Here is a 24,377-nt window from a genome sequence, read left to right as displayed (position 1 = left end):
CTGGCAATACAACAATCCATTGACTTTTGTACTTGGGTTCAGTAAGAGAATCAAGCCCTCATGCCCTAAAGAATTTATTATGTATAATGAATTAACTTTCTCTCCTATGCAACTAGTATGGTGCCGTCCTTGAAAGCATTGAGAAAATAGTCACTCAAATCATTTCTCTCTGTTGTGTTCAGATGAAGAAACTCAGTTAACAAAAACTGGAGGGTGAAAATATCCTCTCATCTTAGCTCACTTTTGGAGGTACTCACCAGTTTAACTGTATCCTTCTAGACTTTTATTCTCTGCATGTAAAACCATTTAATATATACATGGATATTCATACAGACAGGTGGATGCAATGCCATGTGTATAACAACAGGTGATGAAAAAACTGGGGTAGTCCAGAGGAGAGGGAATCAGTCCTATGAAAGGTAAGGAATAGCAAGGGATTCACAGTGGAGGCGCTGTAGAATGGGTCTGAGAGGGTGAATAGATTAGTGAGAAGATGTGAGAGGGATGAGCACATCTGTGTGGCCAGAGAAGAAGGTGTGCACTGGTGTTTGAGAACTGCCTGGGTCCAGTAAAGTTCTGGCAGCACTGGAGGATGAGATGGTGTGTGAAGACCAAGCAACATGGTACCTTGTAGGTCATGTCAAGTCATTTGGACTTTATTCTGAACTAGGGGGAGCCGCTGATGAATTTCAGTCAGTTTGGTCAGTATATTCTATATCGTGGAATGGTGGCTCTTTAAACAGCAGGGAGAATGGTTAGAAAGAGAGCAAGACCAGAGGGAAGATGGAAGAACGATTAAGTGGTTATAAACTGGGAATGATCATCTATAAAATAGGAATAATAATACCTGCTTTACGGAGTTGTTGTGAAAATGAAATGTGATAACATCTGTGAATGTGCCTGTTAAGTTCTAAAAAGGAAAGGTATTATTTTTTTAATACCATCTGGCAAATATTTCAGCTCTATCACTTTCCCTTGTGACTGACAATATCCTGATTTTCTCAACAGTGTTTCCTGTATTGCTTATGTATATGCTCAGTCACTTCAGTCGTGTCTGATTCTTTGTGACCCCATGGACTGTAGCCCGCCAGGCTCCTCGTCCATGGGGTTCTCCAGGCAAGAATACTGGAGTGGGTAGCTATTCCCTTCTCCGAGGGATCTGCCGGATCCAGGGATCGGACCCGCGTCTCCTGAGGCTCCTGCATCGCAGGCGAGTTCTTTATTACTGAGCCACTGTAAATGACCCAAGAAAGGAGGAAATTATTTTGTTTATTAAAAAAAATAAAACATACTGTTTGCTTAGACAAGTTTGCCAACATGTCAGAATGCTCTTCAGATATTTTTGAGGCCATTTTGCGATGCCAGAGAACTGTAGCATCTTTTTTGTGAATGAAATTTAAGTTTTGTGGACTGTTTAAAAAAAGTTGAGTCGTGGGCAGTGAAAGACCCAGTCCTTTAGGTCTTTGCTTGAGAGGAGCCTGCGTTTCCCCTGAGAAAGAGCTTTCTTGGACTGGACTGTTAGCCCAGAAGTGCTTAAGGGAGGAGGACGGGAGACTGGTCACTGCTCGTTGATGCAACTTCCATCTGCGCACCTGTGCTGAGATCCATTCCGCCACCATCCTTGTTCTGCCTTCACCAGTAAACACCTTGTCTCATGTCCCCTTCTGATTACATTTACTTCCATCTCTTATTCTCCTGTGGCCTCTTTCACCTGAGTAGATAAGTGACCTTTTCTAAAGACCACACGAAGGAAAGATGTTTTGTTGCCTTTCCTCCTGATAATCCTCTTAGTGTTCATAATTGCTGCTGTGCTTCCCTGTCCCCTTCAAGATCAGTGAAAAAAGGATGAAAAACAAACAAAAAAAAAAGGGATTTCCCTGCTTTCCTCTTCTCTTTAGTGTTTTTCTAACCTCCCTCATTTTATGTGGAGTTGAAAATGTGTGGCTTCTGTAAACGTTGGAGAACTGGACCAGAGGGAGAAATGATCTCACTATCATTTCGTAGGAGCATGTGTAGTCAATAGGATGCTTGTCCTCTGGGTCCTGATGTTCTCTGCAGCTTGGGGGCTTGGCATGGGGCCTGCTTGTGCATTTGGCACAGTTTTTTGCATGGATTAACTTTACCATGTTCTCCTGGCTCTCCATGGGGTTTTCTTGCATGGCTGTCAGTCGCCATGCGGGCAGAAGTCTGCAGCAGCGTCTATATGCTGGTTTCCCATTCAGCTTTTCTCTCCCTCTCTCTGCCTGGGCCCACTCTCCTCAGCTCACCTCCTCTACCCATTAGTGGAGATTTATGGAGGTTTTAGTGTATAAGTGAAAATCGCTCAGTCGTGTCTGACTCTTTGCAACCTCATGGACTATGCAGTCCATGGAATTCTCCAGGCCAGAACACTGGAGTGGGTAGCCTTTCCCTTCTCCGGGGAATTGTCCCAACCCAGGGATCGAACCCAGGTCTCCCGCATTGCAGGCGGATTCTTTACCAGCTGAGCTGCCAGGGAAGCCCAATTTTAGTGTAGATTACTACTTAAACCATTTGCCCTCTGTATGTAGATGTACCATCCAGGGCTTACTTTGGGCCTGGTAGGCAGGTGATTAAAATTAAGTGAGGCTCTTTTCATCACAGAGTTGTTTTTAATGACATTATTCTTTTGAATTATGCACATTTTAGAAAGGATTGCTGTTTGGGGGTGAACATTCCTTATGTATGAAGGTTTTCTTGGCCCTGTTTTAGAGAGATTGAGTGCTGACCTAGGGATTCAGCTATGCAAGGGTAACAGAACTTTTGTTTTCCATTTGGTTGTTGATGAGGTGCCCCACCTCTTTTCTCTGTCCACTTTCTTGCCTCTTCGGATGACACCAGCAGATGTAGGCTGGTTGAAGGCTCTTCCTAATTAGAATTTCTGGACTCCTAACTGTTCCTTCTGCTTCTGAATAGCTCTCTCTCTGGCTCACTTTGACCCACTGGGATTTCGTCTGTCAGGATGTTTATAACCAAGTATCTTGAGAGCTTCCAGTAGATTTCAGGAGAGTAATACAGATCTCTGCCTCACTGCCTTCAGAGGTGGATATTATGTTGTTAGTTATGAAACTTAATATTTTAACTTTAGGTGTTATGATTTTATACAGACAACTCAGAATTTATGAGAATATCTTTGATATTCTCATTATAAGTTAGTTAACATGAAGTTTATAGCATAAGTGCTTAAACAGGGTCTTAGGAGTTAGAATCTTAACAAATCCATTACTAGTTGTATGACTTTGGAATGCTTTCTTAGCCTCTTGGGGATCTTACTTTTAGTTTAAGTTTAGTTTTAGTTTAGTTTTCTTCTTTTAAAAATAGAGAGAATGATAGCTACTTTGTAGGGTTACTATATTAAATGAAATCCTTAAAAATACTTAGTATAGTTTTGACACATAGTTAACACTCAAAACATGATATATATAAAATATATGTAAAGTGAAGTCGCTCAGTCGTGTCCAACTCTTTGCGACCCCATGGACTGTAGCCTACCAGGCTCCTCTGTCCATGGGATTTTCCAGGCAATAGTACTGGAGTGGATTGCCATTTCCTTCTCCAGAGGATCTTCCCAACCCAGGGATTGAACCCGGGTCTCCCACATTGTAGACAGACGCTTTATCGTCTGAGCCACCAGGGAAGTCCACATATGTAATTGGGGCCTAAAGAAAGTTATAAAATTAATTCACTTGATTTAGATGTGTTACATCCCAGGGGACTAAGGAAATTGCATTTATTTCAAGCCTCCCAGTTGAAATATCTGAGAAAACAACGTAAGAGGTATTGGCAAATCTTCCAAATATGAAAAAGGTAGACTATGAGATGTAGAGACAGGAAAGTTTGACTCCAGTGCATAGCAAAGTTCTGAAACAATAAATTGGGCATATGGATTATAATCATTTAGTAAAATCTGTAGTGGTTGCTAGGAGTCACCATGAGTTTACCAAGAACAATTCTTTCCAAATACCCATTTCCCTTTCAAATAGTATTATGTGGTATGTAAAGTCCCAGGTGGCTCAGATGGTAAAAGCATCTGTTTGCAATGCGGGAGACTCAGGTTCGATCCCTGGGTCAGGAAGATCCCCTGGAGAAGAAAGTGGCAGCCCACTCCAGTACTCTTGCCTGGAAAATTCCATGGATGGAGGAACCTCATAGGCCATGGAGTCACAAAGAGTCGGACACAACTGAGTGACTTCACTTTCAAAGTGAGGAGTGCCATTTCAGCAAAGAATTTTAATTGTCCACTTATGGCTAGAACAGTAAAATAAATGGGCTAAAATTGCTGGCTTTGCAACTCAGCAGCCATCTAAACCAGCTGATGAATGTCTTAGTTTTCTTGATGGGGCCTCTGGTGGAATACCATGGAGTTCTGGCTTGTAACTTTCCCACTTAAGAATTTAGGAATTTGGATGAAGACATAGGGAATGCATGTGTCCCAACAAAATATGCAGATGGCCCAAAGTGGAGAGGGGTCATAAATATAATAGAAGAGAGAATCAAACTCCAGAATATTTCTGATCATCTGAAGCATCACATAGAGCCCAAAAGACTGAGTTTAATGAAGCTAAGTTCAAAAAGTCAAGCCTGAGTAAGAGAGGAGATCTTGTTTGGTAGAAGTTTAGGTAAAAATAATCTGGTCATTTAATTGTCCCTAAACTTTATATTATTATATTCATTCAAGAAGCATGTACTGAAAGTATTAATACTACCTGCCATGCTCTTTTCTCAGCACTGGGGAGACAGTAATGAACAAAATAGTCAAAAATCCCTGCCTCCATGGAGCTTATATTCTTTATATGCCAACAGTCATGCAGCTGCCTTAAAAAATGTACCTAAGGTTAAGCTTTATCTGCAAAATTATAATATCCAGCTCAGCATAGTTAATAGCTCTACCCTATTATTTAGTATCTTATTCTTGATGGCTGTATCTTGCACTGGGATCATTACTTTCAGTTCAGAATAACCTGCTCTGAACAAACAAAACAAACAAACAGAAGTGACAGTAACACGATGGAAGGAGTAGAATTCATGTTGGAAGAGAACTGACGGATGATAAGAAGAGTAAACTTAGAAGGGAAATTATATCCCACAAATACTTGCAGGATATATGAGAAGAGCTTATATGATGTGTAAGCTTGTTCTGTGTTGGCACCAGGAGAGAGCACTAATTGTAAAGAAGATGATTTCTGGTAAATATAAGAAAGATTGCCTGTGAAGTGTCCTGGCTGCAGCTGGACACCCAGCTGTGTGAGTTCCTAGAGGGCTAAGGTACCTCTCTTGTGATTCCTAGCTGTGTGGTTAGTACATGGTGAGCATGCAGAGGTGTGTGGATGGATATTCACATGGCATTTTGTAGGGATAATCTGGCTATGAAATAATGTTTAAAATTTTCAGTTTGGTTTTCCTTAAGGAATCTGAGGGTGGAATAAAGTGCGGGACAACAGCTGTGGGGGACTAGGCTGCAATCTTTTGTCACATTGTAACATTTACAAGTGAGTTAAACCACTTTTCTTAAGAGACATTTAAAAGGCCATTTTAGAATTTCTTGGAAATTTTTAAAAACATTTATTTGACTCTGCTGGATCTTATTACTGTATGCGGGATCTAGTTACCTGACTAGGGATGGAACCCAGGTCCCCTGCATTGGGAGCTCGGAGTCTTTAGCTATTGGACCACCAGGGAAGTCCTGAAATTTATGATATGCTTATTGATACATTATCCTACCCAACTTAACCTCCATCTTTTTTTTTTTTTTTTTTTTTTGAGGCCTTCACCATAATTCTGACCCAGGGCCTTGCCTTCTCTGAATTTAACAACAGTTGTGCAGTACATAGCATTTAATTCTTCCCTCATTGCTTCATGGGTCTCTCCATTAAGGTGATAAGATTTTTGAGGGCAAACCTTATTTCGTTTTTCTCTTATATTCTCCCAGACACAGAGCAGAAAGTCAGGAAGTGATAATTGATTGACTGATTGATTCATCAAAGGGAGAGTCAGTAGCTATACCGTTTGAGCCACGGTAAGAACTCATGTAAGGTGTAGCAAGTTAAATAGACTTTAATTTCTCTATGCCTTGCATCCAAATAAAGGACTTATATTTTTAATTTATTAGTCTCCTACTTTGAGCAGGTGCTTTGTATATAGTTGACTCTTTGTATATAGTTGAATCTGTATTAATGGCTGTAGTCCAGGGTTCAAATTGTCTTCTTGGCCGAACCTCTGAGGGGAGCTAAGATTCTAGGTACAACCCCCAAGCCCAGTTTGGAGGCTCATTTATTGTGATTCATGTACTTGAGTGGCCCGATCTAGCACCCACTTACATTTGTAGTTCAGATAAACTGCAGTGCAGTATTTGGGACACATTTATATTTTAAAAGTAATCATTGTTTATCTAGAATTGAATGTAACTGAGTGTCCTGTGTTTTATCTGGCAGTTCTCCATATAAACCCCATTCCTTTCACAGTCCCATAAGTCTAAGCTCTTAACTCCCAAGTAAACTTCACTGAAAGAAGACATTTGTGCCTATGTGATGGATTCCAATGGCATTTTTTTTTTAATTGGAAAAGGGGAAAATCCATGTATTCTGTACTGTTTTTGCATTTTTTTTCACATGTCCAATAATAATTCCACAAACATCTGGGGTATCGGGGTGCCAGGTTACTCTCTCATGGTTTCCTTGGTGGAATAGTTTACTTGGTTCATATGATATGTTGCTGATATTATTTTGCTTAGGAACCACAGAAGCCACTGCTAACAAATAATTAGGTTCCCTGCCTTGGAATCAGATGAAATGTGAATTTGGGATAATCTGTGTTCTTACTTCCTACACATCAACTGCATTGACTGATAAGAGCTGCAGTGATGAAAGCAAAGCATAGCCTCTCTCAGTTAATTCTTTTGTTCTCTTGTTTCGTCTGCTCAAAAGGAAGATCATATTCTGGTTTGTTCTATCTTATAAATTTCTTTTGAGGGGTAGACATTTCACACTTAGGGAAATTGCATTCATTTTCCCTAAATAAATAATGACTCGTTGTTTAGGAGCAAAGCAGCTCCATGCTATCAAGCAGCTCTGTGCTAAGTACTGAGGGGAAATAGGATGAATAGGCTGTCATGCCTGTTTTCAGGGATTCACAGGAATCTGCCTGTTCAATGCTTGCTTTTAAATGGTTCAGCAGTCATTTCAAAGAAGTTTGTGGTAAGAGCTAATTAGCTCATAATGAAATGATTCTTCTCTCAAATGTTTTAAATAAACACCAAGTTGTACATTCTGAGCAGAAGCTATTCCTAATTGGTAGTTCGAAGGGCAAGAATTAGACTGTTTTCTTCTCTTTTAGTTTTATTGCTAGGACTTTGCTGCTCCCGGTGTGGTCTGCAGACCAGCAGCACCATCATCTCCTGGGAGCTTGTTAGAAATGCCAGGCTCTCAGGCCCTGCCCAGAATCCACTGAATCAGAATGTGCGCTGGGACCAGATTCCCCAGAGATTCATGTGTGCCCTTTGAGAAGCCCTGTCATAATACAGAATTCCTCCACCTCCCCTTGTGCAGACTGATCATCTGAGGTTCCTGGGCTCCAGCCTCAGAGATTCTGATTCTGTCTGAGGAGAATTTGCATTTCTCACCATCTCCCAGGAGACGCTGGTGCTGCTTGTCTGGGAGGCACTCTCGGGGAAGCATCGGTCTACTTTGCTTGGGGTACTGAACGGCCCTTTGAGGATAATGGTGACTAGAACCCCAATGAAGTGGTCAGTCTAGTTTTCCATTACTTACCCTGGAGTCAGAAACCTGAAGGTGAAGCTGATCCCTGGAACATCCAGCCTGTTGTGGGGATGGGTTTGCATACAATGGGCTGTTCCGGTCAGTCTGTGATGGCCGTTGTGAGGCTGCAAAAGAGGAAACAAGTAAATGCCCCTTGGGGCTCAGCTGTCCAAAGTGCACCCTGCCAGATAATAGGATTTTGGCCCATTCCTGGGATTCCTGTGAATAAATTCTAGAGGGGTAGGGTGTACAGGGAAGCAGTGATGGTTATCCTGTATTGCTACGTGATCAGATACAGAGCCTCCAGAGAGAAGAGCAGAGAGCATGGAAGATGAGTCGGGAAAAAAGTCTGGGGAAAAGATGAAGAGGCATCTTAAAACATCACCTTGTAGTGTTTAGATTCTGTCTTAGAACTTTTTGCTATTACGACATGTGTGTTTTTTTGTTTTTGTTTTTGTTTTTAAGGTAGCATGTCTCTTTGTACTTACATGTCTCATGTACTTATTCCATGTGCGCACTTTTTTTTCCTTTCAGGATTAAGCATGAGAACATCGTGGCCCTGGAAGACATCTATGAAAGCCCAAATCACTTGTACTTGGTCATGCAGCTGTAAGTACTGTGTTTAATTGTTTGCAGACCAGGGGTTGCAAACTCAGATGCCTAAAGGGCCAGGTTGTGAAATGAATTAATGGAATGGGTCAGTAGTGAGACCCCAGGGGGTGGTGGGAACTGCGGGACACTAGGTTAAGAATGTGTCTGTCTAAGGACAGTGACCTTGAGACCTCACTTGCTGTTGTCTGCAGCTGCTGGATGTGAAAATCTACAGTTCTCGTAATGGAATCCAGTGCTACTTTTGCAGGGTCACTCTATTTAGGATGTCTCTTGTAAATTTTTTTTAACTGTGGATTAAAAAAAATTATTTTTATTTGTTTATTATTCCTACGTGACTTGCAAGATCTTAGTTCCCCGACCAGGGATTGAACCCATGCCCCTTGCAGTGGATAATCACTGGACCTCCAGGGAAATTCTTTTGCTTTTTAATGTGCGAGGTCCAAATGTTGCTTCCTGGAAGCACTTCGTGATCCCGCTGGGAAGTACACACGGCTTCTGTCTCCAGGAGAAACTCCCCGGCTTGTCTTCATTTCTCAGGAGCTGGGGGGTAGCAGCAGATGGCAGCTCTGTGTTCTGTCCCTCCCCTTCTCCTCTTCTGCTGCTGGCAGATGAAAGTGCATGAGATTCATGCCAGACACAAGAGACATATAATTGGAGTCAGACTATGCCATTAACATAGTCCCCCTTTAGAATATTTCTGCATTCCAGTAACTCTGGAGCTTACCAGAAGGTGGAAGAAATAAGAAAGCTGAAAATCTAGGTAGAGACTTCACTTGAACATTTGTTTTTTTAAAATGTGAGATGAAATTAGCTTCCCCACTTACACAAATGCTTTCTTCTAAGTGATATAATTAGTAGGAGTATCATAGGATTAAATTTGTTAGTATTAAGTGATGGAAACTGGATCAGAATGCTACATTTTCACCACGACTTGAGTAAATTCTGGAACTCTGTACTATTGAGCTTAATGACCGAAGGGGATTTTTGTTGAAGGTCAAAATATGTACATTTTGTTACTTATTAATGATTTTCAGACTTTGGATTTCCAAAGGTAGAAGATTTGAGGGTCAGGCGTTACAGTTTATTTTTTAAATCGATTTTCCTTTTCCTGATGAATGTTTAAACAGTGTATTAACTTGGAATCATATTAACATGCAAACAGCTGTTCATCAATGCATTTGTTTAATATTTCATTATTGTGAAGTATTTTTAGTAGATTATGAGATTTTTGCATAGATACTTCTAAAAGTGTCTAGGTTGGAAGCATGTGGGTGTTTTTTCTCTGACGAAAGACAGTCCGAGATGGTGACGAGCAGTTTTACAGGTTCGTGTGGTGTTGTCTGCCATACAGTAGGCAATGACTGCTCGCTCCATGTTAAATTTTCAGTATCCTAAGTGTGGGCTCTCCTAGTTCTGTGCTGTTCTGTTTGTTTTATAATTTAGCAAATTTAGCACATTTCTCGGAGAAGGCAATGGCACCCCACTCCAGTACTCTTGCCTGGAAAATCCCAGGGATGGAGGAGCCTGGTGGGCTGCCATCTGTGGGGTCGCACAGAGTCGGACACGACTGAAGCGACTTAGCAGCAGCAGCAGCAGCAGCAAAGACAGCAGCACATTTTTAGTTCTCCCTAAGTCTCATGTACTTCCTAGAAGCTCATGGAACTTTGTTTTATACAGAACCACCTCGTAAAGAAGCAGGTGAATCACCTTTCCACCAAATACTGACTGCCCTGTGGGAAAAATAGGACATTTTGGTGACAAGAAAAAGCCCCACAAAATGTCCTTAGTATATTTAAATGTGTGCTTCTTTATTGGTGATACAAAAAACCCCCAAAGTATTGATAGTTGAATCCAAAACTACATGTATTCACTTGCTTTAAATTCTCTGTTTATGGTAATATCACTAAATAAGTAGAGAGCACCCCAAATATATGTGTCTCAGCTCTGCCTCTTAATAGCTGGGTGTATTTTGGCAAATAACTGGGCCTTTCTCAGTCTCCGTTTCCTTACTGGAAAAAATTTTACATCATAATAATATATTTACATAGAGGATTATAGTGAGTTCTGAGAGAGAAAAAATGTGTGAGAAATAATCTCATAAATAATAGGTCCTCAATGCAGACTAATTTCTTTATGGAATTATATCATTTTATCAGTTTGTCTCTGCAGATGGTCTTTAATTTTATGAGATAAAGTTCAAGTACATTTGAATTCTGCCTTTCTAAGCAGCTTGGTTATATACTTAGGAGCAGAAGCGTATATAAAGGTGGGCTGGCAGGAGAGCATGAAAGCATCCAGAATGGGACAAACTTTGAAATATTTCTCTTACTATTTTGTTATTGTCAGTGTGTAAATCTTCCAATGTCTTTGTTGAATTTATTTGGAAATATTTTCCCTTTTCAGTCCTCTTGTTTATTTGATTTTTCCATTGACTCGCTGCTATTATATATGTAGTATGTATAATTGTATAAAAATACAATTGATTTTTGTACATTAACCTACAACTTTGCTAGATTGACTTACAGGTTGTAGTAGTTGTTTTGTGGATTCCTTAATATTTTCTATCTAAACAGTCATGTCATCTGCAATTCACATTAATTCTGGTTGGTCCCCAAAGGAATTGCATTTGGTAAAATGTTGATAGTTTAGTCCTAAATATTAAGTGTATTTTAATGTTGTAATTATATTCCTTTAAAGTATTTTATGTCAGATATTTTAAAAATTGAGATTGACCTTTCTTATTCCTTCCTCTTCTCCATTTGTTATCTAAACCAATGATGTTTCTTTAAAGCAGTGACCAAAAAGGAAGAAACGAGGGAGAGAGGAAGGAAGGGAAGAAGGGAAAAAGCAATGACAGAAAAGCTTTGTTCTATCAGAATACAATCCTGGGAAAACCTTTGGTCAGGCCGAGGGTTTTGTGGGCTTTACTGGTTTTGTTGTTGTGTTTTAGTTTTTATTGATAAGTCTCAATAGTTTTTGTTCCCAAGACCCCTGTGTCTTTTCTGCTTAGATCAGCGGAAGGAGGTTTGGGTTTGTTTGTTTGTTTTTGAAGAGTTTAGAAAGTCCTTATTTTCTAAGTACTCAGGGCTGATCTAGAACACAGCATTTGAGGGGAACTGTATTTCACAATATTTGTGCCTGGGAGGTTTCTGGTTTCCTGGGAAACATCATCTTGGTCACTGACACTCAGATATAATAGAGGATGCTCAGCCCCCTAATTTTATTACTTAGCTAATTGCTGTTTCAACTCTGAGTATGTAGCATACTTGTTCCATTGCTGTTGCAGCAAAAGAGACTAGATTGTTTATAGAGGTCTATATTTAAATTTTTTTGGGTTTTGGGACAAATATCTTTTTTTCAGAATGCTATTTTCTGAAACTTGCTTCTCTGTTTTAGTTCTTTTTGTGATTATTGAGAGATAATTGGCTTATAACTTCGTATTCATTTTAGGTGTACAACATAATGAATAGTTCTTTTTGGAACATTCTTCGTTTAGATGGTGTGAGGTCAAAATGACACTGGGGTGAATTATAGAAGAAAAGTCAGTTTGTTTCAACTTTATTTCTGGCCTGACTTTGTGGAATATTAGCCCACATATCTGGAGATGATAAAAGACCACCCTCAACTCCTCCCCTTCCACATCTGTAACAACTTAGGATGCAAAATACACTTCAGGCTGATAAAATTCAAAGGACAAATCAGAATACTTTTTAAAGAATGAGATTATACCTCGTATTGAGTTGAACTATATCATATTTTCAGTTAGGCTTAAATGTCTATATGTGGGTAACTCCTGAATTTATATCCTCAGTCTAGACCTTTCCCTACATCCAGGCTGTATATCCAACTGTCTGCTCAGTGGCTCCACTTGGCCATGTCATGAGTATTACTCACTCATGAGATTTGAAATAAACTCCTGAACGTTCCACAGAATCTGCTTCTCCTGCTGTCGGTCTCATCTCAGCAAGTGGTAAACTCCTTTCTTCCAATTGCTCAGGCCAAAAACAAAGTCCTCCCTGACTCATCTTTTATTCTTTCATGCCCCACAATCCCATCCGTCGGCACACCCTGCGGTTACCCCCTCGAGACTATCCTGAGGATTCAGCCGCTTTCTCGCCATCATCACCACCATGAATGAAACTCCTCTTGCTTCCCGCAGCCTTGCCCGGCTGCACTGTTCTCCCTCAGCGTGTTAGCCAGACCTTGTCATGCCTCTGTGGAGAACTCCCACTGCCTTCCCATTTCAGAACCCAGAGCCCCAGCAGTGGAAGCACGGAGTCTCAACCACTGCATTGCCAGGGAAGGTCCTGAGACCGAGTCCTTGTAGCGGTCTCCAGGACCTCCTGTGTCCAGACCCGCTGGTCACCTCCCTGACCTCATCTCCCACTCCTCTCTCATTACTTCATTCAGCTGCATTGTTTCATTCACCTTGCTGTTCCTCAAACACACTGTGCTTGCGGCCCAGTGGACCTTTGTTCTGCTTGGAACTCTGTCTCTTCATGCTGCCGTGGGAATACTAGAAATATTAGAACTTCTACCAAATGTCACTTTTCCAGTGAGTTGTTCCCTAGCTACCCTGTGAAACAGCATCTCTCCTCCCATCTCCTGCCACGTGTTCATTCATTCCCTGTCCTCTTCCCAGCTGGATTTTTCTCTATACCACCGTCAGAAAATGTCCCTCCGTTTTGTTCTCTACTTAGAAACGTGCTTGCCCCCTATGGTAGGCACTTACCAAATATTTGTTCCATTAATGATCACATATAAAAGGAAAAGTGGTTAACATTTATTCACTCATTTAATTCTTACCCCAAGGAGCAACTCTTATCCCAATTTTACATGAAGAACCTGAGCAGAAATGCTGGATACTTCATCCAAGCCAGAGGGTGACCCAGTGGATACACGTAATCAATGTAAAACAATATACTGTTGACATTTTGTAGGAAAGAATCTCATAGGTAATATTAATGTGAGTATTTCAGTTAACCTGGAAAAATGTATTACTTAGGATTTCATAAAAGCTTAGCTAACTATAATATGCCCTCTATTTTGTAGTAGTTTGTGAGGGGAAAAATTTACTAAATGATATCACAGGAAATGCTAAAGCAATCTCAATTCATTATGATCATGTCTCTTTCTTAAATAATTTTTTCAGTTAATGAAGAAATGAATGAATGTGTTTTATCAATATTGTGACTTTCTGCATTGGCATATACCACATAAGATAAAGATATTTATAATGTTCCTTTTACTCCATGATAGCATTAAGATATGTACAGCTAGTTACCCGCTGAGCCTGAAAACTAGTGATTAAACACATATTCTTTAAAGAATGTTAATTTGATTCCTGAGCAGTCCAAGACACAAAAATATATGCAGCTTCCAAGAGAAAATATGATTTATCTACTTCATTAGCTGGTGTACGAAGCTGTTTGAATAGGTTTGCGGGTTGTCGGTGTTAGCTTCGTGTGGGTATTGTATTCATAATTCATACTGTGTGTTCCCAGAAAGAGTTTTAATTAGAACACAAATTATGACTCCCAATAGAAAGTCTTTTGTAAGTAGCCAAGCATAATCATGAAGACAAAAGTGCCTCTGACTATGACACCTTAGTACATTTACATATAGAGTACCAAAGTCTTATCTCTGTTCACAACACGCACTAATTGAGAGCCCAGAGGACCTGTGACTTCTGTTCAGTATTGGGTGGGTGGGCGGGGACTGGGGGACCCACGTGAGGTGTGGTTGGGGGAATCCAAGGCTCTCTTTGCAGAGGAGCCATCATAACATGCAAGGCCGAACGGCCGATACACAGAGAGGCTTTAAGGAGCCTGGGTAGGATGTGAGGGGCTCAGTCTGTGGGGGGTCCAGTTTGTAAGATGTTTAGTCTGTGAGGGGTCCCGTCTGTGGGAGTCCAATCTGTGAGGCGTTTAGAATATGAGGAGTCTAATCAACAGGGGGGTCTGTTCTTCAAGGGGTGTGGCCTATGGGGGATTCAGTCTTTGATGTGTTCAGTTTGTGAGAGGTTTAGTCTGTGAGGGGTCCAGTGTGTGGGGGGTCCAGTCTTTGAAGGGTTTAGAACGAAGGGGGTCCAGTCTGTGGCAGTCTGTTCTTTAAGGGTTTCAGTTTATGGGGGATGCAGTCTGTCGTAAGGAGTTCAATCCGTGGAGGGTTCGGTCTGTGAAAGGTGCCTTCTGTGATGTGCTCAGTCTGTAGGGACATGTCTCTGGGGGCTCAAGCTGTATGTGGTTTTAGTTCTGTGGGGTTTCAGTCTGGCTGGGATTGGGGATGCCAAGGCTGGAGACCTTGGCAGAGACAAACCCAATACTGCAGCTGCTGCTGCTCTGTCGTCTTCCAGGCTAATTACTTAATATGGCTTTATTGTCTTTCCTGCCACTGAAAAACCTACTGAGAGTTAAAGAGTTTAGAGAGTTAAGAAGGAAAAGAAAAGAAAAAAGCCGAGATCCAGTATAATCATGGACCAGTTTCACTAGGTTCAACTGTGAAATTGCCAAAATACAATCACATTTTTTAGATCTTTTATTTTAAGATTTTTTTTTTTAAGTAAGCATTTACAGCTATAAATTTTCCTCTTAGCTGTGCTTTTGCTGAATCCTATTTTTGGTATATTGTGTTTCCATTTTCACTTGTCTCAAGATAGTTTCTCCTTTCCCTTGTGATTTCTTCTGTGACTTGGTGTGTTGTTTAATTTCTACATATTTATGAATTATGTCCAGCTTTCCTTCTGCTGTTGATTTCTAGTTTCCTTCCCTTGTGATCATAAAAGAAACTTTGTATGACTTCATTCTTTTAAAATTTAATTTTTTGTGTTTTGTTTCTTAATGTATCCTGGAGAATGTTCCATCTGAACTTGACAAAAATGTGCATGTACTGTTGCTGGGTGGTATAGTCTGTGTATGCCTCTTGGGTTTAGGTGTGTTGTACTGATGTTCAAAGCCTCTATTTCCTTATTGATATGCTCTTTGGCTGTTCCGTTTATTATGGAGAGTAGTGTATTGAAGTCTCCTTCTAGTTTTATAAAGCTGCTTCTCTCTTCAGTCCTTTTAATGTTTGCTCCATGTATTTTGGATCTCTGACATTCTTGTTGAATGGATCCTTTTATCAACATATAATGTCCTTCATTGTCTCTTATAACAGTTTGACTTTATAATCATGTTTTAATGCAATCATGTTTGATACATTGTAATTTTATTCTAAACAACATCTTGGGCTTCCCCGGTAGCTCAGCTAGTAAAGAATCTGCCTGCAATGCAGGAGACCCCGGTTCAATTGCTAGGCTACCCACTCCAGTGTTCTTGGGCTTCCCTGGTAGCTCAGATGGTAAAGAATCCAGCCTGCAGTGTGGGAGACCTGGGTTCGATTCCTGGGTTGGGAAGATCCCCTGGAGGAGGGCATGGCAACCCACTCCAGTGTTCTTGCCTGGACAATCCTCATGGACAGAGGAACCTAGTGGGCTACAGTCCACGGGGTCACTAAAAGTCAGACACAACTGAGCAATTAAGCACAGCACAAACACCATCTTACCCATTTTATCCAGTTTGAACAAAGTTGAACTACTTTCATGAAATCTAATGAGTTCTTTAAAGTATGCCCAATTTAAAAATCCTAGCGACTAAACTACCACTACCATATACATTTTAGAATAATTGTAAAAATTTTGATAGATTGCATCTGGTCACTGATATGGATTCAAATTTGAGAATCCATAAACACATATAAAAAGTAGAGGCATCCATAGAATATAAAACATCAATTTCAGAAATTACCCACTTACTAACTTACACATTGTACACATATTTATTTGATTTAAGGATACATGTAATGGTGTAGAGTCAGCAATTGGAGCTTATAAAATAAAAAATAGAGATATCTGTAGACTTCATTGCTTCTAATTCTCTAGTAGATAAACATTTGAGGCTTATAAAAAGCATGCATATAAATTAATATAATAAATTTCTGTAATAAATTGCATATATCAGATTAGACATTCTAGTATAAGATGCCCTGAATTACAATTCCATTTGATGACTTATTAAAAGAACCAGACTGTCTACTCCAAGCAAACCGATTTTCTCATGCTCTGCAAATAGGATGTGGATGTCCTAGCCTCAGAGTTTCTCTCATGTCTTCCCAGGTTTTTAAATGCTCTTTCTCCTCTTCTGAGGCATCTGGACCCTCTCTTTTCTCTTGGACCATCAGACTAAACCCTCATATCCCACCCAGACTGCTTAATGCTTCTTTTTTTTTTAAAGCAGCCCTTCAGCCTGGAGTACAACCCCCTTATGCCCAGCACATCCATCAAGCTAAGTCCTAATCACCTTCCACCCAAGGGTGTCACCTCCACTAAAGCCTTCTCTGTGACCTTAGAGAATTCTGCACAAACCTTGAAGAAAGCAGTCATAAAATTATTCCTCTTTAGAATGTAAGCTGTGTACCCGGGCCCCAGCTCACAAAGACTCACTCTTTCCTGAAATTCCTGAAACTCACATTTACAACCTGTCGTGGTCATTGTGCAGCTTAATAACCATTCATTCATGTACTCAGCAGGTGCTTCTGGAGCCCCTGCCATATGTCTGGGTTTATTAACCCAGGAGATGTAACAATGAATACCGCGAACTCCCTTCCTCAACAGAGCAAACATTATAGCAGGAGAGACAGACAACAGATGCGCAGGTCACTTCATCAACAAGTTCCCATCTACCAGGCAGTGGTAAGGTCTATCGAGAAAAGGAGAGTCGGGGGATGTGAAATTCTGAAAGGTGGGTGAGTGGTTTGCTATTTTATACACATGGTCAGGGGAGACCTTTCTGAGAGGTGGCATTTGAGCAGAGACCTGAAGGAAGTGAGGTCATGAACCACATGGCCAGGCCTGACTTCCCTGGTGTGGCTCATGGAGCCCCACACCCATAAAAGCCCCCACACTTGGAGTTCAGTATTTTGTACTTGCCATCTTAAAATTCTTTTTTTTTCTTTTTTAAATAAAACCTTTTTATTTTGTATTGTAATTTAGCTGATTAACAATGTTGTGAGTTTCAGGTGGATAGCAAAGGGACTTAGCTATACATACACATGTATCCATTCTCCCCCAAATCCCCCTCCCATCCAGGCTGCCACATAACACTGAGCAGAGTTCCCTGTGCTATACAGTAGGTCTTTGTTGGTTATCCATTCTAATATAGCAGTGATTGACTCTGAATTTGTGTTTTGTAAGTGAAGTCCCAGGAACTTGGAGCGTCGGCTTATATCAAGTTCTACCTCTTGTCGTCTTCCCACCTGCCACCTTCTCCCCTGCTCCCACCCTGTGGGGATCTGGGCATGGTGGGGGTTCTGGTCAGATGTTTGCAGTCCACACCCCAGTGGAACTGCAGGTGCTGTGGGGTCTGCACTCACCCCACAGGTGAGTATCCCTGCGACCGAAGGAGCATGATGTTAAATAACATAAAAAAAGAAAAAAGCACCATGACAGGTTGAGTGAGACAGTAGAAGAAAGGGGGGGAAAAGTTTTCCTGTTTTTTGAGCAAGAAATGTTTGGTTTTATTTTGCACTTGGTGTAGCCTTTGCTGTGGCCAGCCCTATATGTGGCTGTAAGAGAAAACATCCCGGTAGCGTGACCCCTAGGTGCAAGGTGAGGGTGGAGCAGGTCCGCCCCATAGTAGGGGACAGTCAGGGGGCCTGAGAGGCAGGGCACAGGTGAGCAGCTCAGCAGAAGGGCCCCAGTTGGGGCGCACTTCGAGTGGGGCCTGGATTCAGGAGGAGGAGGGGGTAGCAGGGAAGAGGTCTGAAGGGGGAAGTTCTAGAACACTCCACAGTTTACTTGTGTCGCGGCACATTTACTTTTAAGTGACTGTGTCCTGGATTGCCGATTTACATCTGAGTTCCTGCATGGCAAAGACACTATTAAGTCCTGGGATAGAGCCCAAGATAACCTTGGAAATAATCTAATTCAACACCCAACTTCTGTCTTTTTGAGGGAATCACTGCCCTTTCCTTGGGATCATGGAAATCCACATGGTTTTTCAGATTATTTCATGGGGAAGATTGAGGCTATTCAGTGTAAACTCCCTCCTGTTTCATTGGAGATCTTGTCCAGCATCTGGAAAGAGATTTGGGGGTGATCTCATGGGGTTTGGGCTTCCCTTGTGGCTCAGTTGGTAAAGAATCCACCTGCAGCGTGGGAGATCTGGGTTCGATCCCTGGGTTGGGAAGAACCCCTGGAGAAGGGAAAGGCTACCCACTCCTGTATTCTGGCCTAGAAAATTCCATGGACTGTATAGTCCATGGGGTTGCAAAGAGTCGGACACGACTGAGTGACTTTTACTTCACTTCACTTCATGGGGTTTATTTAAGAAATTAATTTAAGGATGCTGCAAATGGAAGGAACCATGGATGCTGGGCTATCTCCTGCCTCTGATGAGTCCCGTCACAGCTCAGCACCTGGCCTCCCTGGTTTGTCTGTAAAGTGAAAGAGTCTTGTCGTTGTTGTTTTCTTGTGTCAGACAAGCCGAAGGTCTCAGGTCTCAAGTTCCGTGGTCTGTTTCGTTTGCTGTCCCCATTTTCTCAGTGTGAAACAAGCATAGACATTAGAAATCCAGTAGTTTGGTTTTCTGCATGTGCTAGCCCAGTCTCTCCATTTCCCAAGATGATACTTTTAAAACCATGGTCTGTCTTTGTGAATCCATGGGGCTTCATAAATAAGGCAGGTTGATGATGAAGCTGGTTTGGCAGCCCTGATTGGTGTAGGAAATTTGATGTTTTACAGGGCGGGGCTGGGGGTTGTAGAGAGGTTCTCTGGTTGCTGTCTGGAAGCAGGCATTTAGAATTCTGCTAGATCTGGATAATTAACTTTACATCTTGAAATCAAAATCCTTGTCTCTTTGAGGCTCAGACTCTCAAGCTTTGTTTTCTTCCAGCCTTCCTTGTTTCTGTCATCCCCCATCTTCTTTCTTTCCTTCCAGTTTTATTGAGATAGAATTGACATACAGGGCTGTGTAAGTTGAAGGTATACAGCACAGTGGTTTGATTCATTTACATTATGAGGTGGTATCACAATACCTTTGATAAATATCCATCATTTCATATAGGTACTTGTGATGAGAACTTTTAGGATTTACTCTCTTAACTTTCATTTATAATATACAGCAGTATTATTTACATTTATCGTGTTGTAAAGTATATCCCTCCTTCTTATTTATAATTGGAAGTTTGTATTGTTTGGCCCCACCTTCTTTTATACATTGAATACTCTGTTGTCTTCTGACACATCAATTTCTACCTGTTCTCAGCCTAGCTGACAACAATCCCTCAATTTTTAAAATGTCTTGCCTCTTCTTTGGCATTACTGGGGTCCCCCAGTGCCTCCCTCCTGGGTTTCCTTCTATAGTCTGCCCCCTTCCAGTATCTCCATGGTCACTCCCCTGCCAGCATCCTTCCTTCCTTGCCTGCTGTATCCATCTTGCAGATGCAAAACTTGACATCAGTGTGACTTCTGCTCCTACGTGAGGGCTGCTGGGTACCACTGGAAGATAGGACACATTCTGGTGGCTTGGATCTGCTGAAAATTAAATGGTCTCCAGTCTCAGCCCAGTCCAGCATCACTCAGCTTTCTTTTCATGTGATTCTGGCAAGATTCTGCTTCTGTTCTCTTGTTTTCCCCTCACTCCAGACATGCGTTGTTCTTCTGAGCTACCTGCTCTATTGATTGGGTATTAGAACTGTATGAGCCTTTAAGGATGGTACTTTGTAAATCAATACAAGGATACTAAAGTGGTATCAAGCTTCTTGTAAACAAATCCCCCATATTTTGATTGTATAAGTTAAAAAAGCAGCTGGAAATCTTTCATCAAAGTATTCAACAATTTAAGTGCAAAACAATAACAACTTTTGACATTTTTAGCAAATTGCAGTTATTGAAGACAAAACTTGAAATCACATCCCTATGAAAGAAAGAAACTGAACAAATTACATGATGAGAGCTCAAATAAAGTCTTATATATATACATATATGTATATGTATACATACATATATGTATATGTATACATACTTACACAAGTAATGTCTTATACATATTCATTGTATATATGTATACAAACTCATAGTTTCAAGATTTTGTGATTGTCCTTTGGAATAACTGAATCTGTGAGCAGCATCTTGGTGGAACTCCTATTTTTAATTGGGTAACTTTGTATCTGTACTGCAATGGATTGAGACCTGGAAGACTGTTTTGCAGCTTTCACATATAGATAAACATTTTAAAAATTATCAACAGAGACAAATTTGACAGGGTTTATCTTTTAAAAGGAGGGTGAAGTGAAGTGAAGTGAAGTCGCTCAGTTGTGTCCGACTCTGCGACTCCATGGACTGTAGCCTACCAGGCTCCTCCCTCCACGGGATTCTCCAGGCAAGGGTACTGGAGTGGGTTGCCATTTCCTTCTCCAAAAGGAGGGTAGTATTTATCAAAGAAAGATAGTATTTGTTCAAGAAACGTAGCAAAATGACAGTAACTGTATAAAAATACTTGGGCTGAAGTATTTATATATTTTGACTTAAAATTTACAATTTAGAATGTTTTTGTTTAGCAGGACTTACTTTGAATATACTAGGTATTGAAGCAGTTACATAAAGAGTGTTTTCTAAGTTAAAAATATTATGGCTAATAGAAAAAATTCTCTTGAAGTTGTTCACAATTTTTTTTTTTTACTTTATAATATTGTCTTCGGTTTTGCCATACATTGACATGAATCCACCACGGGTGTTCACAGTTTCAAATTTAGTGATTATAAAATACAACTTTGAAGAGTGTAAGTAATTTTATGAAAAATTTTAAATAATAGGTCCACATTAGAAAAAGTGAATTCTTTAGATATGGATTTAAAGAGGGATATGAATTAAAAATTAATGAAAATAGGTGACTATATTCCAAATGTATTTATTCTGCTTACGTTATTTTCTGATATTCATATAATCAACAGAAAGAAGTTTTTTTTTAAATTAATATATGTGGATATGTTATTTTATTTTTGGAAATGAGTTTCTTTTTGAAGATAGTTATTAAACAAAATCCTTTTTCATCGACATACCAATGTGGTAAGCCAGTTGTCAGTCCATAAATAAAAAATTGAGATATTGTATGATTTTATTAACTTCAGTGGCTTTGTTTACTCTCTGAATAGGCTGGTTAGTTCCTAAGTAATTCAGTAGTTCTTGCTGCAATTCTCTTTCTAATCTGCCTTGTCTCTAGGAATTAAACCAGTCCTTCCTGTCTTTTCCCACTGTCCCATAAATGATTTCATTGCACTCTTTTTGCTCTTCACTTGCTCACACGTGTCTCTCTCCTAACTGTAAGCTCCCTTGAAGCATTGTCTTATTTGTGCATTCTCAAGATGTATCCCAATGCCTGGAACTTAAAAGGTTCGTGATTATTAAGTAAATGTTTCTGATTATTGATATTGAGTAAATTATTTCTGATTAGTAATGATTATTAAGTAAATCATTATTCTTAAAATGATTGCTAAGCCAATGAATTTAGAAATCTAGGGATATTTTTTTGGTATAACACCCTAATAAGCTAACGTGTCCATATGCATTTGCATTCAACATACCTTTCTTTTCATCACCCTCAATAACCATTTATTCAGACCCCATAGTGACAAACACGTGAGATTGAACACATTTCAGGGCAGCTGCACGTGGTGTTTCCACTCACAGTGGTTGCAGGAGTGCTCTCTAACATAGGGATGAAGTTGCATTGTATACAGATGTGACATCTGATGCCTTTAAAACAAACCAGTGAAGCCTAAGAAAAGCGCATCATTAAAGAAGAGGAATTTCTTGTCTGCAAGAGCATGATATACGTAGACATCACTAGCATACTAACCACAGAGCCCAGAGCCCAATTTGTAAGGCTTATGAGTAGGCAGAGGGGCTCCCATTCAGGGACTAGGATGAGGCCGGAAGTGTTTTCTAACATCTTAAAGTTTTAAGAAACCATCCTTCTCCTGGAATGTGTGGAGTTCCTTGAGTCAGCAGGGGATTTTGACAGATCGGTAACATCTGTCTGAACTGCGTCTCTGTAGGGTCAGATGGGATGGGGACGGGGAGTGGGGGAGAAAGTGTGTTGGGTCAGATATGGGGTCAATGCAGAGGAAGTGAGCATTTCAGAAGCAGTCCCAACCAGAACATTTCCTGCCGATTGATGCCAAGTTATTTGGAAGAAAGGACTCCAGCTATTTTAGTTTATAAACCCTTGATAAAGGTCCTTGAAGGGGGTGGCTAAATCTTTTAGCCATTCCTGAGTAGAGTTGGAATTTATTAATTCATGTATCTAAAAACTAAAGTACATGCAAATAATGGAATTGTTCTAAAATAATGTTTAAATGACTGTTTAACTTTGCTCAAATATCTACCTTCCCAAGAGCAGTTTGCTTAACTAAGTAAATTGACCCTGGTCCCTTATGAAGAGCCTGAGCAGCTCATCATCTGATTCCAGGAATAGTTTTCCAGCCACTGCATTATGCATATTTATATTCAGAAAAGCCATTCCCAGCCCCTCGCCGTGGTGACTCACTATCTTCTGTTCTCAGTCATCCCCAGCTTGTTAGGGGAGATGGCGTTTTTGAAAGGTGGAAACTTGGGAGATTAAGGGTGGATGAGTGACCGGAGGTGGGTGGACTTGTATCTTGAGGACAACTAAGTGGACAGTAGCAGGAATTTTGGATACTTCAGGGGAGTTTTGCAGGAGATTTTGAGGGCCCTTCAATTGTATTTTATTTTGTTCCATCCATCTCCCAGCTATAGCACCCCACCCACTCTGCATATGACCCAGAGAGTTGATGCATCCTGTGCAGAGAAAGAAACAGTTTTTCTGGGTTAGAGTACAGCAAGTAACAGTGAGTAACAGTCAGACCTCTGCAGTGGCATCTGTAAGTAAAACAACATAGTTGCAGAGGGACATCTTGATTCTAAGCTTCTAGATGTTCAAGTTGCATCTAGAAATTAACATTGTTTCCATCTTGAAAGTTCCATTTATCCCATATACTTACATGGAAATGTTATGCCCTGGATAAGGTTACTTCGTTAAGTGCTTATATGGGTGGTTTTGATAAGCACTGTGCATAACATTATGTAGCATGTGCATTTAAAAAACAAACAAACAAACAAATCTTTTGGCCACACCACACCACATGTGGGATCTTAGTTTCCTGACCAGGGATCAAACCTGAGCCCTCTGCAGTGGAAGTGTGGGTTCTTAACCACTGGATCACCAGGAAGTCCCTGTAGCATGTATTCATACCTGTATTTTTAAATAAGGTTATATAGGTTATACAGGCACATGTATGCTTATATATACAGGGAGTGTTTAGAGCAATATTCAGAAAACTGCTCAGAGTTGATTTTTGGAGGAAAGCATTCGCATTTAGAATAGGAAGAAAACATTTTTAATATATACCCTTTTATACTATTTGAATTTCTTTTCTTAAACCATATTTTTTTTAAATTAAGGGACCCCAGTGTTTTAAGACTTTATTGTAAATCACTTATCAGATCATTAAGACCCTTTGGGTCTTTCAGCCACTGGATCTTTCACTGCCAGCCTGAATAGTAATTATTTTGCTTCTACCAATAATTTTTGAAGCATTGAGAATCAGTTGTCAATATGACACAGAATTCCATTTTTTTTTTTAGCATAATCAGAGCCTAAATCTTCCACCATGAAGATGTGATTAAGGGAGAGGCAGTTACATTGACAAATAATATCAGACTCTAAATGAGAAAAAGGTCTGATATGGTGCATTTTCAGAACAGATTCATTTTTTATATCAACTGTCGAACTGAGTCCTTAATGATTTGGGTCTTTAATAATCTCACTGAGCAATTCATGTTGATTCAGGGTCAGCCATTCCCTCTGATTTATTGAGTCTATACTCAGGAAAAAACATATTGTACCATCTATTGTGACAAAGAGCCTTTCAACACAA

The 24,377-nt window shown here is 40.3% G+C and overlaps 1 protein-coding gene across 3 annotated transcripts in view; it reads left to right on the top strand.

The window, feature by feature from the left end:
• The window catches only part of CAMK1D (calcium/calmodulin dependent protein kinase ID), a 392,897-nt gene that overhangs the window by 230,874 nt on the left and 137,646 nt on the right, over positions 1-24,377 (top strand). For all 3 annotated transcript variants that reach the window (XM_025264475.3, XM_025264476.3, XM_025264474.3), the window contains one exon: positions 8,307-8,381. In XM_025264475.3, the coding sequence (XP_025120260.1) occupies positions 8,307-8,381 (75 nt within the window). The remainder of the gene's footprint in view (positions 1-8,306; positions 8,382-24,377) is intronic.

This window comes from Bubalus bubalis, chromosome 14 (genome assembly GCF_019923935.1).
Source record: "Bubalus bubalis isolate 160015118507 breed Murrah chromosome 14, NDDB_SH_1, whole genome shotgun sequence".
Classification (NCBI taxonomy): Eukaryota; Metazoa; Chordata; class Mammalia; order Artiodactyla; family Bovidae; genus Bubalus; species Bubalus bubalis.
Note: the sequence above shows the minus strand (reverse complement) of the source record. Positions and strands in the feature narration are given on the sequence as shown.